Source organism: Phoca vitulina, unplaced genomic scaffold (assembly GCF_004348235.1).
Source record: "Phoca vitulina isolate PV1807 unplaced genomic scaffold, GSC_HSeal_1.0 scaffold100, whole genome shotgun sequence".
NCBI classification, from domain to species: Eukaryota; Metazoa; Chordata; class Mammalia; order Carnivora; family Phocidae; genus Phoca; species Phoca vitulina.
This window is the reverse complement of record NW_022589803.1, coordinates 530453-544521: the sequence shown is the minus strand read 5'-3', so window position 1 is coordinate 544521 and position 14069 is coordinate 530453. Positions and strand designations below refer to the sequence as shown.

Sequence of the window (14069 nt, the reverse complement as noted above, 5' to 3'; positions counted from 1 at the left end):
AGGGGGGCCCAGAGGCATCACAGGGGAGCCCAGAGGCATCACAGGGGAGCCCAGAGCATCACAGGGGAGCCCAGAGCATCACAGGGGGGCCCAGAGGCATCACAGGGGGGCCCAGAGCATCACAGGGGGCAGGTGCCAGGGCTTCTCACCAGGGTCGGAGGTACCTCGGCATCCCTGAGTCTTCCAGCTCACAGGTTGTCCCTTCCTGGGGACTCCCCATTATCCATGTTGGGGGCTCACTCTATGATCCAGGAGTACCACCCACAACTCCAGCTGGGGCTTCTTGGGCATTTTCCCTACACTGAGAGAAGGTGGAGCTTTCTTTCCTAAATTGTCTGAAGGAGCCAGTGATCTGAGAACTGAAGAGCCACTGACCCATGAGTGAAACCCAAACTCTCTCCTGGGCACACGCAGGCCTGAGGCAGCCTCACATCCTCCCTGCCCTCCTGTTCTGTCTGTCACCTCTCCCTGACCCAGAGCCCACATATTCATTCCTTCCTGGGGGCCTCTGTCCAGGCTTGGACCACTCCTGTTACACCTGCCCCCACACATACCCATCCTGTAAGACCCAGCCAGCGTCACCTCCTCCAGGGAGCCCTCTCCCCCAATCCTGCCCTCCTTAGAAGCCAGGTACTTGGTTTTTGTCCCCATGGGGTGATTCACCACGTACACCTCAGGTCTTTGCACCAACTGCTGCTCCATATGTGGCCTGTTTCCCAAGGAGAGTGAGCGCTCACCAGGGGCTGTGAGAGACAGGAGACAGGGGCACAAAAAGAAAGTCTCTCACCCTAGGCTTTCCGTCCTTTGGGGATTACAAGAGCTCCCATCTCTGCCTCTGGCCAGGCCGCTTCTCACTAAGCCCTGCCGTATGTAGCCCACTAGGGTCCCTGCACTTGGGAAGGAGCACAGATTTTTCTGATACTAAATTCTCCTAAGAAAGAGAGAGGGGCACCTGGGTGGCTCAGTTGGTTAAGCGTCTGACTTCGGCTCGGGTCATGATCTTGGGGTCCCAGGATTGAGCCCCACGTTGGGCTCCCTGCTCAGTGGGGAGTCTGCTTCTCCCTCTGCCCCTCCCTTTGCCCCCCTCCCCGGATTTTGCTCTCTCTCTCAAATAAATAAAAAGTCTAAAAAAAGAAAGAGAGGGGGAGAAAGGAAAGCAAGGAAAGGAAAGGACAAGAAAAAAAGGAAGGAAGGAAGAAGGGAAGGAAGGAAGGGAAAGAAGAAAGAGAGAACGGAAGGGTGGGTGACGCAGGCCTGGGGCTAGACGTGTAGGGCAGCAGTCAGGGGATGCGCCCTTCAGAGCAGCCAAACGCACCTACTGAGGGGAGCAGGGGACAGCATGCAGAGGAGGGGAGACTCCCAGCTGGCAGGGGACACGGGGACAGGCAGGAGCGGGCAGCCTGGGCCAGGCAGTGGCCCCAGAGCTGCCGGGAGCTCCAGGTTCTCATTCGCCTTCACCTCGTTCCCCCTTGCACCTTCTGCACCTCGCCCTCCCTGGCCCAGGGCCCTTGAGGAATAAGAAAGTGGAGGGACCTAAGGAAGCCTGGAACTTCACGAAGGGCCCTGAGGCCCCCGAGTCAGCAGACACTTTTCCTTCTCCTGCTCTGGCCTCCCCATGAGTAACACCAGGGTCATAACATCCGCCCTGGCCACAAGGCCGGGCTGTGAGGATCAAAGGAGAAACTGCGCTGACGTCCTCTGGCAACTTCGAGGCTCTCTGCCTGACGGGGAGGATGAGCATGGTCATCCCTACAACTCCCAAATCCAAGAGATCCAGGCTGACCCTTCCAAAGCTTTAACAAGCGTTGCTCCAACGGCCAGGGTCTGGGCGGAACTAGGTCCTGCTCTGGAAGATCGTGGGAACTGCGAATACAGATGGGGCAGGGCAGGGCCAGGCTCCATCTAGGGACCCAGCTCTGAAACTCCAGTAGCTCGAGAAAGAGCTGAATCCCCATCTGCTCCATCCCACCAACCCTCCCTCCTCTGGGTCCCATCACTCCCATCCGCTCACTGGACCCTTACAAAACCTTTGTGAGCTCAGCAGGACAGAGAGGCCTGTCCCCTTTTACAGATGAGGAAATGGGCCCAGAGAGCAGCAGCTGACTTTTTATGGTCACACAGCATGTCCCATACTCCTACACCAGGAATCACTCTCTTGACTCTCAGAATACAGAGAGATGAGAAAAAGAAGCTGAGACCCTTTCAGTTGAGCCCCGATGTGTCCCTAGACTACTGTTGCCCTTTGAATCAGGAAAGGAAGTGAAAGCGAGGTCTCTGCTTCCCTACTCAATGTGTCCACCAGGGCTGGCCCAGGCCCAGCTCATGCTCAGCCTGGCCTAAAGTAGACACCGATTCTCTTTAGTCTACCTGGGATCCTGTGTTCTGAGCTGTCCCTCAATGAGCCTGGACTCTGCACTATGAGGCCAGTCCTCTAATATTAAGGCTGGCCAGAGTCTCCTCTTTGACAAGAGTCCTAAGCTCTCCTGAGACCAGAGCACCCTACAGGGCTACACGGGGCCCAGGCTCCTCCCTTCCTTTGACCAGCATGAGGAGGGTGACTGCTTCCCGCTTTGAACCCACGTGACAGGAGTGGCCACCTACTGCAGGTCTGGGAGCCCGGGGCCACCCTGTGACCCTGTTCCCCAAAGACTGGAGTCTTGCAGTGGGTGACAGGCCACATTTCTTCCTAGGCCCAACTGTGCAGACAACTCGTTGTGTAGGCCCTGAGGGCTGGCTCCCTTCTCTGAGTCTCATTTTTCCACCCAGAAGATGAGAGGAAATGACCTCTAAGGGCCCCCTCGGGTTTGATACTCTAAATTTCCATTCTCACTGAAACCGCTCCTCTTCCCAGCTGGGGTGCCTTGGCCAGCACGGGGCTGCTGAGGCCTGCTCCACAGGTAGGCGCTTCACCTGTTTGGGAGAATTCCCCACAGGGCCAGGTACCCTGGTCCTCTGAGACCTCCCTCAGGGTCTGCAGCCACCCAGGCTGTGGAACCCAGCTCCCAGATGTAGGGTCAAGGAGGTGGGACAGGAGGTCCCCTCCCCCCTCGCACACACACTCACTCTGGGGGAGGGAGGTACTTCCTAGCTTCCCTCAGGGCCGGGCAGGCGGAGGCCACATTAAATGAACTCAGCCTCAGGGAAAGTCTTCATTTACACAATCCAGGGCTGAAGTCACTTCACCCAAGATTCACCATGAAAACCCCCTCCACTAGCTGAGCCCACAGCTCTCTCCAAGACCATGAGTACTTGCTGACCCGAGGAGCACAAAATTTGCATATTGGTCCAAGTGACTCACTGTGGCATTCAGCCAAGTCACTTCCCCTCTCTGGGTCATTTTCCTAATGTGCAAACTGCGGCTGGCCCAGAGGCGCTGGAGGCCGGCAGGCGGGCGGGCTTCTAGCTCTGAGGGCCTGTGGTTTCCCGTGATGCCCCGCCCCACCCCAGCATCATGCTGTGTGAGAAAATGGCCCAGATGCACCGCTCAGGCCCGGGCCACATACATCTGCCAACAGCCAAAGCAGCAGCCTCAACCACGCAGCCTGGGGAAGACCGGGGAGGGCCAGGGTGCCCGGTGCCCACAGGATCAACTGGATTGGCACGACTGCTGGCCGGGTGCCAGGCCCTGGGCAGCCCCAGACGGAGCCCATGGAGCTGTCCTCAGCTCAAACACGCAGACGTCAAAGACCAAACCCTGACTCCAGGTTCACCCTGACCCTGGCTGGGCACAGAGCAGACCTTGGCACAGGTGTGAACCCCGGCATGAGGCGTGCCAAGGAAGAGAACGGGGGCAGCCCACCGCGCCCAGCCCCCAGCTCACCGGAGTGGGATGCGGATGGCGATGTAGCGGTCAATGGCGATGGCCAGGAGGCTGAAGATGGAGCTCTGCGTGAGGACCAGGACAAAGCAGGCGAAGAAGAGACAGTTGTGGCAGGCGGCACAGAACCCTGTGCTGATGGTGATGGCGAAGGGGATAGCGAGGACGCCCACAGCGATGTCGGCTGCCGCCAGGGACACCACAAAGTAGTTGGTGACGTTCTGCAGGTTGCTGTTCAGCCACACGGCCCAACACACCAGCACGTTGCCCAGGACGGCCAGCACGGCGATGGCCAGCTCCACCGTGATGTACACCCAGGAGCCCGTGGCGGGCATGGCTGCGGACAGGCAGGGTCAGCAAGGACGCGGGCCAGGCCAGCTCACGGTCCATAGCTGCAGCGCAGCTGGCCCTGCCCAGGCCCCCGAGCCCCTTCTTCACAGGAGCCAAGAGCCTCCCTGCCTGGGAGGGGGGCTCCCCAAGGGCTTCTTCACAGCCCACTCTGAGTCTCCAGAAACTGGGCCCTTTTCAGGGGCCCTGGCGGCATCTTGGCTCAGCTCGGCTTCGTAGTCCCCAAGGCACCTGCCAAGGGAGAAGCCTGGTGAGGAGCTGGACCGCAAAGCGGGCAAAGCTGAAGATTCCCGGGGGCGGCCATCAGTCCCACTCACCAGTGCCCTCCCCGCAGGCCAGGCATCAGCCTGAGGACAACCCACTGTGCCCCGCCCCTCCCACCCTGGACACGGGGCCGGCCATCAGCCTCGGCCCTTGTGTTTTCTAGGGGAGACAGGAATCTTTCCAAAGTTAAGTCACCCGTGTTGCCCCCCATGCTCAGCTTCCCAAGCCTTTTGTGGCAGCCCTCAGTCTCCTGGGTCCCTGAGCTCACTGCCACCCCCAGGACCCTTCCAGAAAGGCCCCCTCACTCCTCGGCTGTCCCAGGCCCACCTACCTTCTCTCTCGGCCAGCCTCAGTCCTCTCCGTCCCCCAAGAGCTCTCCCTGGGAACCACCAGCACCTACCTACGCCACTAGGTTAAGGAGAGGCCCAGAGACATCTACAGCTCTGATGTGGAAGGACCTGGGTGGCCCGTCTGGTCCTGTCTCCCACTGCCGGCAGGTGAGCCCCCAGGCCCTTGCTGGTGACGCTGCACAGTGTGGAGGAGCAGGCACAGAGGGGGCCCGCCCCTCAGCAGCCCCTGCCAGCTGACGGCACGTCTGGGCGGGGTGGGGGGCGGCCTCCCCTCCCTCCTCCCACGCCTGCTCCCTAACCTGCTCCTCTGCCTGGCTGATGCCAGCATAGGCTAAGTTTAGTGTGGTGCTGGGCAGAAAGCAGGGTGCTCAGCCAGGACTTGCTGGGGAACTGCAGGCAAGGATGGTTTTTTCTTTTCTAGGCCTCCGTTTCCTCATTGATACCGTGAGGAGATCGGACCCCAGATAGCCTCTGGGGACCGCTGCAGCTCTCACTCGTGATTCCATGAGAAGGAAATAAATAGATCCGAAAGGGCTCCCCCAGAGTCAAAACATCATAGAAATGTAAGGAATGACACCCCACAGAAGCACAAGCAGAAGTCGAGGTCTTGGGCTCCCCCAGCCCAAACCCCCAGGGTTCCACTGAGCTTGTGAAATGGTCTCCATCTCCCACTCCCAGCCTGGGGGCCTCTCCCCACTGCCGCTGCCCCCACCTGTCACACTCACAGGTGCTGCCTCACGGTGTCCCCTCATGCCACACCCACCCCCTCCCCCGGTCCTGAGCCCCCACGGGGCCCCAGGTGCGCACGGGCGGTAGCTGCTGCCTGCATGGGGACAAGAGGCCCGAAGTTGCCTTGCAGCTGCCCACACGTGGGCTCAGGAGAGTGTGTCCTCCCTCACTCCTGCAGGACACAAGGGATAGAGCAGGACTGGTAACCTTGGGGGAAGGGGACTCATGGTCCCTTGCCATGTTCGAAGGGCCAGGCTCCTCCCACCCCATCCAGGAGGTGACAGAGGGCTGCAACAGAGGAACACAAGTCTCCTTCTAACTCCAGTGTGCCTCAGGCGGCTGGAACTACACCCGAGGGCTATGCCCTGTGCCCACCAGGAGGCTCCAATGGAGCACCCAACACCAGGAAACAGGACAGTCCCCAAAAAGTGGAGGGGTTCCCACAGCCTGGGGCAGACCCCGTGGGCTTCTCCCAGGCCCGGCAGGGGCCACTACGCAGGGACCGTGAATGAATCGCAAGCCCCCGGTATACACAGGGTACCTGCCAGCCAACTGCTCATGAAGCATGTCACTGGCAGAGGAGGGCCAGACCAAGTCTCCCGGTACTATCCCTGGCCCCAGTGTCCCTGGCCTAGAGCCCAAAGCAGCAACCAGGGACCCCCCCCCCTCCAACTGCAGAAGCTGTGTGTCCGGGCTCTAGTTTTCACTCGGCAGAAGGGAAGTGACAGGCCCAAGACTGCCTGCCCCCTAGGGGCCTCCCAGGCCCAGCAGTAGAGGCAGCAGGCCACTGTCCAGTGGGGTCTGGCCAGGCCCAGTAAGCCTCAGGGACCCTGCCTCCCGCTACCCGTGAGCTGTCTGCCCTCTAGCCTCCTCACCATCACCCGCCACCCTTCTGACCTGGACTTACGGCCTCTCCAGGGGAATTTGCATTGAGAGGCGCCACGGCCCCTGCCAATCTGACCAGCCCAGGCTGGAGGCCTGACTTGGCCCCAGACCTTTGTCCAGATTCAGAAGGCCCTTCCTGGGGAAAGATGACGTAGGACCACCAGTGGTCCACTTGACCCAAATATGTATCACATTTCTGTGGAGCTGAGGCCGGGCTGCCCTATCCCACCACCCAAAGCCCTGCTGATGGGGTCACACCACCAGCACCTGTCCTGGACGCCAGGCTGACTCCATGAGCCAGGATGCCTGGACTGGAAAGGGCTTTTCGAGGGGCCTAACCCAGCCCTCTGTGAGGCTCTCCTGGCAGCCCCGGGTACCTGCCTGCAAACCCCCAGTCCTCAGGGCCTCCCAACCACCTTCTGCGCTATGTGCTCCCATGGTGAACAGCACCCGGTACCAACACTCTTCCTGACGACACTGAAGCCACCTGCCTGCTGTACACCATGCCTGTGGTGCCCTCCCAATCTCACTGGGTGCAGCAGATCCTCCTGCCCACATCAGTCCTGCAAGGAGCTAATGCCCCTGACAGCTGGGTCCGAAAAGGCTGCCTCTTTGCACATCTGGCTCCGCATCTGCCCTTCCTACAGCATTCCTGCAGGCTCTTCCAGCTGCTGCCACCTCATCCTGGGGTGAGGCTGGCCTGGCCCCACAGGCAGCCTGGGCATCTGTAAACCAGAGTGCCAGCCCCAAGCAGAGAACATCAGTGGAGCCCAAGGCACCAGGGGACAGACGGCAGGAAGAAGGCTGAACAGCCTCCTACTGGAGCTATTCTGCGGGAAGGTTGGGAGCTTCCCAGCCATAGGTGGGCAAATCAGCCCAGGGGGTGGGGGCACCCTAACTTGTGGCCTTTGTCAGACTGTCATGGTGTAAGTGCTCCCAGGATAGCCAATTTCAAGCTACTAATGTGTCACTGACAAGAAATGGGAATTGGCACACACAGCTCAAGAGAGCCTGTGTCACTGGGCTCTGGCCACCGAGCCACCAAGCCCTGCACTCTCCCAGGATGCCGGGACTCTACTCCAGACCCTCTTAGCAGGTTAGCCTGCTTGGGAGCTCACAATATAAGAGCACGGTGACAATGGGATCATCTATTCTCGTTGGCCCCATGAGCCCCATTTTACAGATGAGGAAGCTAAGTCCCAAAGAGGTTAACGACCTCCCCCAGCCTTACCGAGAGCATGAAAGGGTGGGATAGAGCTGAGGGAAATGCCCATGGAAAACACAGCAGCAGGAAGATTTCCTGGGGCCTCCTGGCCTCTCTCGGCTTCCCTCCCTTCAGAGGCCTCCCAGAGCGACAGGAAGGTCTGAGGCCCAAGGGGAGGGGGCCAGGGGTGGAGCCAGGATCTGGCAATTTCCTATCCCTCTCTGCTGGCTCTAATTAATTCTTGAGTCATCTGTTGCTAGCCAGGAAAGGAAATTAAATGTTAATAATGTAATATTTCCCTCTGATTATCCCTTGTTGGGAACAGGGCAGAGGGCAGAAGCTGTCCCATAAAAACTAGAGACACGTGCTGGGGAACGTGCATGACGAGCCTTGAAAGGACAACCCTGTAGGATTCCCAGCAGTCAGATTCAAAACTGCTGCTTCTTCTGGCCTTCCTCCTCACCCCCACTGACCTGGCCACTTTATTTAAAACTCCATTTAATCAAAACCCACATATTTCCTGGCCCACTTCTGGCTCCTTTTAAGTCACACTAGCAAGGCTTTCTGTACACATGCCCAGATGGGGGCTGTACCCCCCCGAGTCTGCTGGACAGAGGTGCCTGCTAGCTTCCAGGTAGGACCCTGGACCTCTGCTCCCAGGTGCTGCACAGGGCGGCATACCAGGCCCAGTGTAGGGACTCGGACCTGGAATAACCATGCTTGGCCCAGTCCTGGGCTCCGCAATCCTGGCCTGAGACTCTCCCGTTACTTTCTCATAGCAAACGTCCCACCACTGCCAACTCTGTGCCGAGCAGCATCCCAGCTGCGGGATCACAGGGAGCTCTGTGCCACATGCTGCTGAGCCTGGCCCCAGAAGGGTCCTGAGCCTACAGCGCGGGACCTTGAAGGAGGACTTGTTCCAGGAGACTACTGAGAGCCAGCCGCTACCCTAGTGTGCGGTCACTCCCCGCCTCCAGGGCCTCAGTTCCCACTGAAGATGAGCCTGCAAACCACAATTTCGAAGCACAGGAGAAAAACTCAAGACAGATAAGCAACAGCACCCCAAATATGGAGATTCATTCATTCGGGAAGAGATGAAGGTAATAATCTAATAATGCTTTTCAAAGACATTTAGGATCTTTAAAGAAATGAAAAAAGGAGTAGCATCCACAAGCAAGAATGAGAACTTATGACTCGACTGGCAGAAATGAAACAAGAACAGATGAACATGAACAAGAAATAATAAAAAGTCCCCGAAATGAAAGATAAAGGGACTGAGGCAGAGAACACAATCCACATGCTGCGCTTCGGGCGTGCACCCAGTTGTGAGACAACTGGGGATCTGAGCGATTATCAGCACTGAGGAATTATCACAGCAACTTCCCAAAGACACAAAGCCCGTGAGGAGATACAGTTGAGGGGCGTGGAAGGTAGACGGAGAAGTACCCACACCTGTCTCATGGGAGCTCAGTCAGCGTGGAGAGGGCACCAGGCAAAGAAGAAACAGCGGGATAGGCAGCTCTGCTCCGGCTCTCAGCCACAAGCCCGCCGCCGCTGGCTCTGCCGTGACTGGTCTTTGGAGCGGCCCGGGCCTGGGCACACGCCTCCCAAAACCCCAGGGGCCCTGGGACCTACGAAGCCCCTCTCCAAACCCATCGGTTGGAGTGGGGCAAGTGTCTTTCTGTGCTGCCTGGAGGTGAGCAACCACGGAGCACTGGGGCCCCTGTCCTCTCTCCTTCCCTCCCTGCAGAACAACTTCAGGACCATGGTGCAGGCTGGCCCGAAGTACCAGGCAGACATCCAGTGGCCCCCCCTCCCCCACCGCCCCTCTGGAGGCTGCCGTTCTCAGCCCCAGGGGCAGGATGTGGGCAGGAACTGGTGGGGTGGAGAGCCAGCTCCCCGTGCTGAATCTGGCCCCTCGAGCAGCCTCCACATCATCAGCTTCTGGGGCCACAGGGCCTGCCCCAGCTCCTTTCTCCCCACAGGGGGGCCCAGAGACCCTCTCCCATCCCCACACAACCAGGCCAGATACGGGGAGAATCTGCATCCTCCCAGCCAGAGGTCTCCATTCACCCCCTCACTGGCCACCTCTCTGACAGGCCCCCCTCCAAGAGGTCACCCCACACACAAGGTGCTGGGTGCCCATTCTGTGATGGAAGGAGCTCAGGTGGGCTCCCACTCCTGCTCCATCCCACACTCCCTGAGATCCTGAGCAAGTCTTCCCCTTTGCACCGGGGTTCCGGTGAGACGGCACCCTAGGACGTGCTTGGCACCCACACCTCCCTCAAATGAACCCTCTAATGGTGGGATGACAGGCACCATGATGCCTGAAGGGGACACGGGGGGGGGAGGGTCCTAGATGGCCCTAGTGGGCCTGGGGGGGGCCCTGGCAGAAGGCTGGTCTGTTGGAGGCAGGAGCTCCCTAGACGGTGGCCCCACTGAGGATGCGAGGGAGGCAGACCCCCTTTCTGGGGTCCCTGGGACGAAGGGGTGATGACGCAGCCCTGGAGGCTGCAGGGAGAGGGTGAGCGCGTTACCCGGCAAGGGCAGCACGGCCCGTGGGCTGCACCGGACGCCACGCGGCTCCGCCACGCTCCTCGTTAACTCCGCGGCCCCCGGGACCTGGTAGCAGCGGCAGAAGGGGGAGCCGCAGAAAGACAGCGCCAGCCCCTGCCCGGCATCTTCGGAGACACGCGTGTCCTGCAGAAGGGGGTCTGGGCCCAAAGCAGTCTGGATGGTTTCCCAGAGGAGGGGCCACTTGGGCGGGACTTGGAGGACAGGGAAATGAGGGAGGGAGGGGGGACAGTCCAGGCAAATACAACAGCCTGTCTGAGGCTCAGAGGCCTGTCAGAGAAGGCCTGAGGGAGGGGGCCTGGAAAGCTGGAGCACCCTGTCTTCCCTGTGTACCTCCCACCCCCCAGCCCCCCAGGCTGGAGTGAGAGACAGCTGCTCTTCCCCTCCATGCAGACCTTCCCCTCCCCTGCAGCATCCCGTGGACCCCACACTGCCGGGGCCCTTGTCGCGGTTCTGTAGGCAGGGGCTGAGGGACCTTTGCCGCTAACCTGCCCCTTCGTACGGGTGAGCGGTCTCCTGGGGGCCTCCTCTTTGCATCCCAGCTCCAAGCTCCTGCCCATTTCCCACTTCTCTCCCCCCATCTGGGCCCAGCACAGACCTCCGGGATACCGCCCTCAGGCACCGCACCCCAAGCATTGCCTCCTGACCATGAAGTACCAACCCCTCCCTTCTGTGACTGCTGATGCTTCTTGGGTCCAGACCCTTTCCCCAGGAGTTGGGACTTGTTCCTTTTACCTGCTCAGCACCTGACTCCCGGTGTCTCCTCGGCAGCCCCTGACACACACCCCAAAACCCCATACTTCATGCTGTGGCCCGCCCTCTGCTCATCTTCCCCTTAGCCTCCCTTGTGCACATCTTTCAGCACCCAGTCTGAGTTGTGGCAGACGAGACAAACGCCACAAGATGGTTGAGCTGGCAATTGCAGCCCATCGGGGTAAGGTAGCTCAGGAATGAAACAAGTTAAATGTTGCAGGGTCTGATGCCCTGAAGCCAACTGCTTGCTGCCAAGCCAACTCCAGGCCACATGTCCCTCTGTGACCCCCTGTGGTGTGCCCCCCTCCGCGCAGGGCCAACAGCCTCGCCTCCCTCTGGGGTTCCCCAGCTCAAGCACGGACCCCAACCCGTCCTCTGGTTCTGACCTGCCCCTTTGATGCCCATCTCTCATTTACTCTCCATCACAACCCTGTACGTCGAGCGTTGTTCTTTCCATCACACTTGTTTTACAGATAAGACAGCGAGTGCGCCAAGGAGGCAAGACCAGAACCCAGGTTTGGGCATCGAAATCGGCCGTCCATTGGGCTGCCCTTGAAGCCCGCCATTGCTCTCTTGGGCTGTGGGCTCCTAGGAGGCAGGACCACAGCGTGGTTGGGGGCCTGCACCTCACAGACCAACATGAGGGAGGGCAACACGCAAGATCCCAGAGGTTGGCCAGGACTGACCTGGCCCGAAGCCTCTCACCTGCCATCCGTATCTGGGCTGCCCTCAGCTTCTCTGAGGTTATCAACAGGGAAGCTGGCTTAGCCCAGAACCTGGTCTACACTGAGGGCATTAGGATGGAGGGGCAGTGGCCCAAGGGACACTAGAACCTGGGAGAGCCAGGGAGACCCTAAAGGGCAAGGACAGAGCAAAGAGGTGTTGCCACCACTATCTGTGGACAGGCCTCGGTGAGGAGCTCCTGTCATGGACCTGCTGAGACCCGAGATGGAGAGCTGGCCCACAGGGCAGGGCCGTGCCAGCCCAGCCAATGCCTCCAGGACCAGCCACAGCAGGACTGAAGAGGGAGCCCCTGACCCCACAACATCCTCCCTGGCCCGCTGCACTCCAAAGAGCTCCCCATCATGGTCCCCACGGTGGGGAGGGGGGGGACAACCAGGGGCAACCACGGTGGGGCATGGAGGTAACACAGAGAGTGTTCTGGAGGGTGCAGAGACTGGCTGGACAGCAGAGGCCAAAGGGAGGGCAGCCTGAGTCCTGGGCGAGAGGCGAGCACTGGCCCTGTGGGTGGAAACGGGCCTGGGTGCTCCCTGCTATGGTGAGGGAGAGCGGGACAAAGGGGCAGCCTAATCCTCCCCCAGGGGCCAACCACAACTCCAGTCCTAGGGGATGGGGGACGGGCAGACCTGCCCTCCCGCTTCTCCTCCCGCCACAGATCCCTCGGCCTCCGCCTTGGCCTCCACCGTCCTCCTATTCTACAGTCTGGAAAATTAAAGTCTAAAGCGGCATGGCGGTGCCGGGAACGCAGAGGTCTCCGCTCCGCGGGCCCGCGGCCCCCTCCTTGATCCTTTGGGCCGTCCTGCGTCAAATCCCTCGAGGGCCGCCACCATTCCCGCCATTCCTACCTCTGCTCAGGGCAGCCCGGCAGACGGCCAAGCCCACTCCGAGGCGTGCACCCACCCTGCCCGGCCTCCGGACTCCCCTGGGTCCCCTAAGTCCGGGTCCCGCCACCACTGTCCCCGGAACGCTCCCGCCCCGGCCCAGCGTTCCCGACTCCCCTTCTCGCCGCGCCCCAGGCGTTCGGGATGCCGAGCGTCTGCCCTCGCCGCCGTTCCTCCCCCGGAATGCGGTCCCCGCCCCGGGCTGCTCCACCTGCGGAAGCCCTCTCTCGCCCCCCCACCCCGGGGTCCGACCCGCCCTCCCTCGGCCGCACCTCTGCGCCCCCAGCCCACCCCCGCCGGGCGCGTCCGGAAGGTTCGCCGAGTGCCCTGGGGCCGGCCCGTGGCGCCTAGACGGAACGACGGACGTTCCCCGCACGTCGCCTGGGGGTCCAGACGCCTGCCCCCCCAACCTCCGCCGCCCGGGCCGTCGGGCTCTCGCGCCCCCTCCCCTCCCCGCCTACCCGTGCGCACCTTCCGGTCCAGTTTGGGGCGGCCCAGAGGGTCCGCACACCGCCCCCCGACCGTGCTTAGGACGTGCGCTCGCGCCTGAGCCGCCCCTGCACCCGCCCGCCATTCCGGTCCCCGCCTCGGGGCAGAGCTCGGACCCCAGCCCTGTGAACTCGCTCTCGGGGTGGCGGGAAGAGAGGGTCGGGACGGCCGGGTGCCCTTGAAGGGAGGGGTCCCGAGCCACCAGTCCCTCCCAGCCCCTCAGCCTCCGACGGCCCCATGCCGCCCGGCCGCCCGCCAGGGACCCTCGGGACCCCGGACCGGAGACCCCGGCTGACCTGCCGCTCGCGCGCCGGCTCCCGCTGTCTCCGCGGCGGCTCGGGCTCGGGCTCCGGCCGCGGAGCTCACGGGCGCCCCCTGCAGGCGGCTTCGAGACTCGCACTGTCCCCGCCCCGCCCCGCCGCGCGGGGAAACCGAGTCCCTGAGTGCGCCCTGGGATCGGAGCAGCCGGCCTGCGAGCCTGGCCGATGCTCGCGGTAGGACGAGGCCACGACGAGCTGGACCGCGCCACATCCCTGCCCGCGACCCCCCAGGGAGTTCTTCCTGGCTCGTGTCCGTCTGGTCACCTCCAGCGCCACACCCCCTCCCCTTCGACGAGTGGCCCGGCCCGAGTTCTCCTCCCCGCCCGGTGAAGCCCACCCGGCCCTTGGCCCGCACTCCCTTTCCTCCAAGAAGACTGCAGGGCTGCCCCTGCAGCTCTGGTCCTCCCGGGGCTCTGCTATATCCCTTATCGTTGTAGCTGAGTTGGGTCAGCGCCTGCCTTTGTCATCCGTCCCCAGTGTCCAGCTGTGATCTGGGAAGTGCCCAGGGGCCACCTCCTCCTCAAGTCCTTCCATGGCTGCACTGTTCCTGAAGGCTAAGACCCAGCCTCCTTCCCTAGGCACTCAAGGCCTTCAGCCACCAGGCTCCGCCTGGTCTCTGGCTTTGCCCTCCCTTCCTGAGCCCTGCTCCAGGTTGGGGGGAGGGGGGTTTGGGGTGGGGGGTAACCTCAGCTCAAAGGATGCCTCTAGGAAGCC

At 61.4% G+C, this 14069-nt stretch overlaps 1 protein-coding gene across 1 annotated transcript in view; it reads right to left on the bottom strand.

Moving 5' to 3' along the window:
- Window positions 1–13387, bottom strand: part of ADORA2A (adenosine A2a receptor) — an 18606-nt gene extending 5219 nt beyond the window's left edge. Inside the window, exons 1-2 of the mRNA XM_032397609.1 lie at window positions 13332–13387; window positions 3821–4396 (exon numbers count right to left, since the gene is read on the bottom strand). Coding sequence (XP_032253500.1) covers window positions 3821–4152 — 332 coding nt within the window. The 5' untranslated portion in view covers window positions 4153–4396; window positions 13332–13387. The remainder of the gene's footprint in view (window positions 1–3820; window positions 4397–13331) is intronic.
- Window positions 13388–14069: the final 682 nt, after the last annotated feature.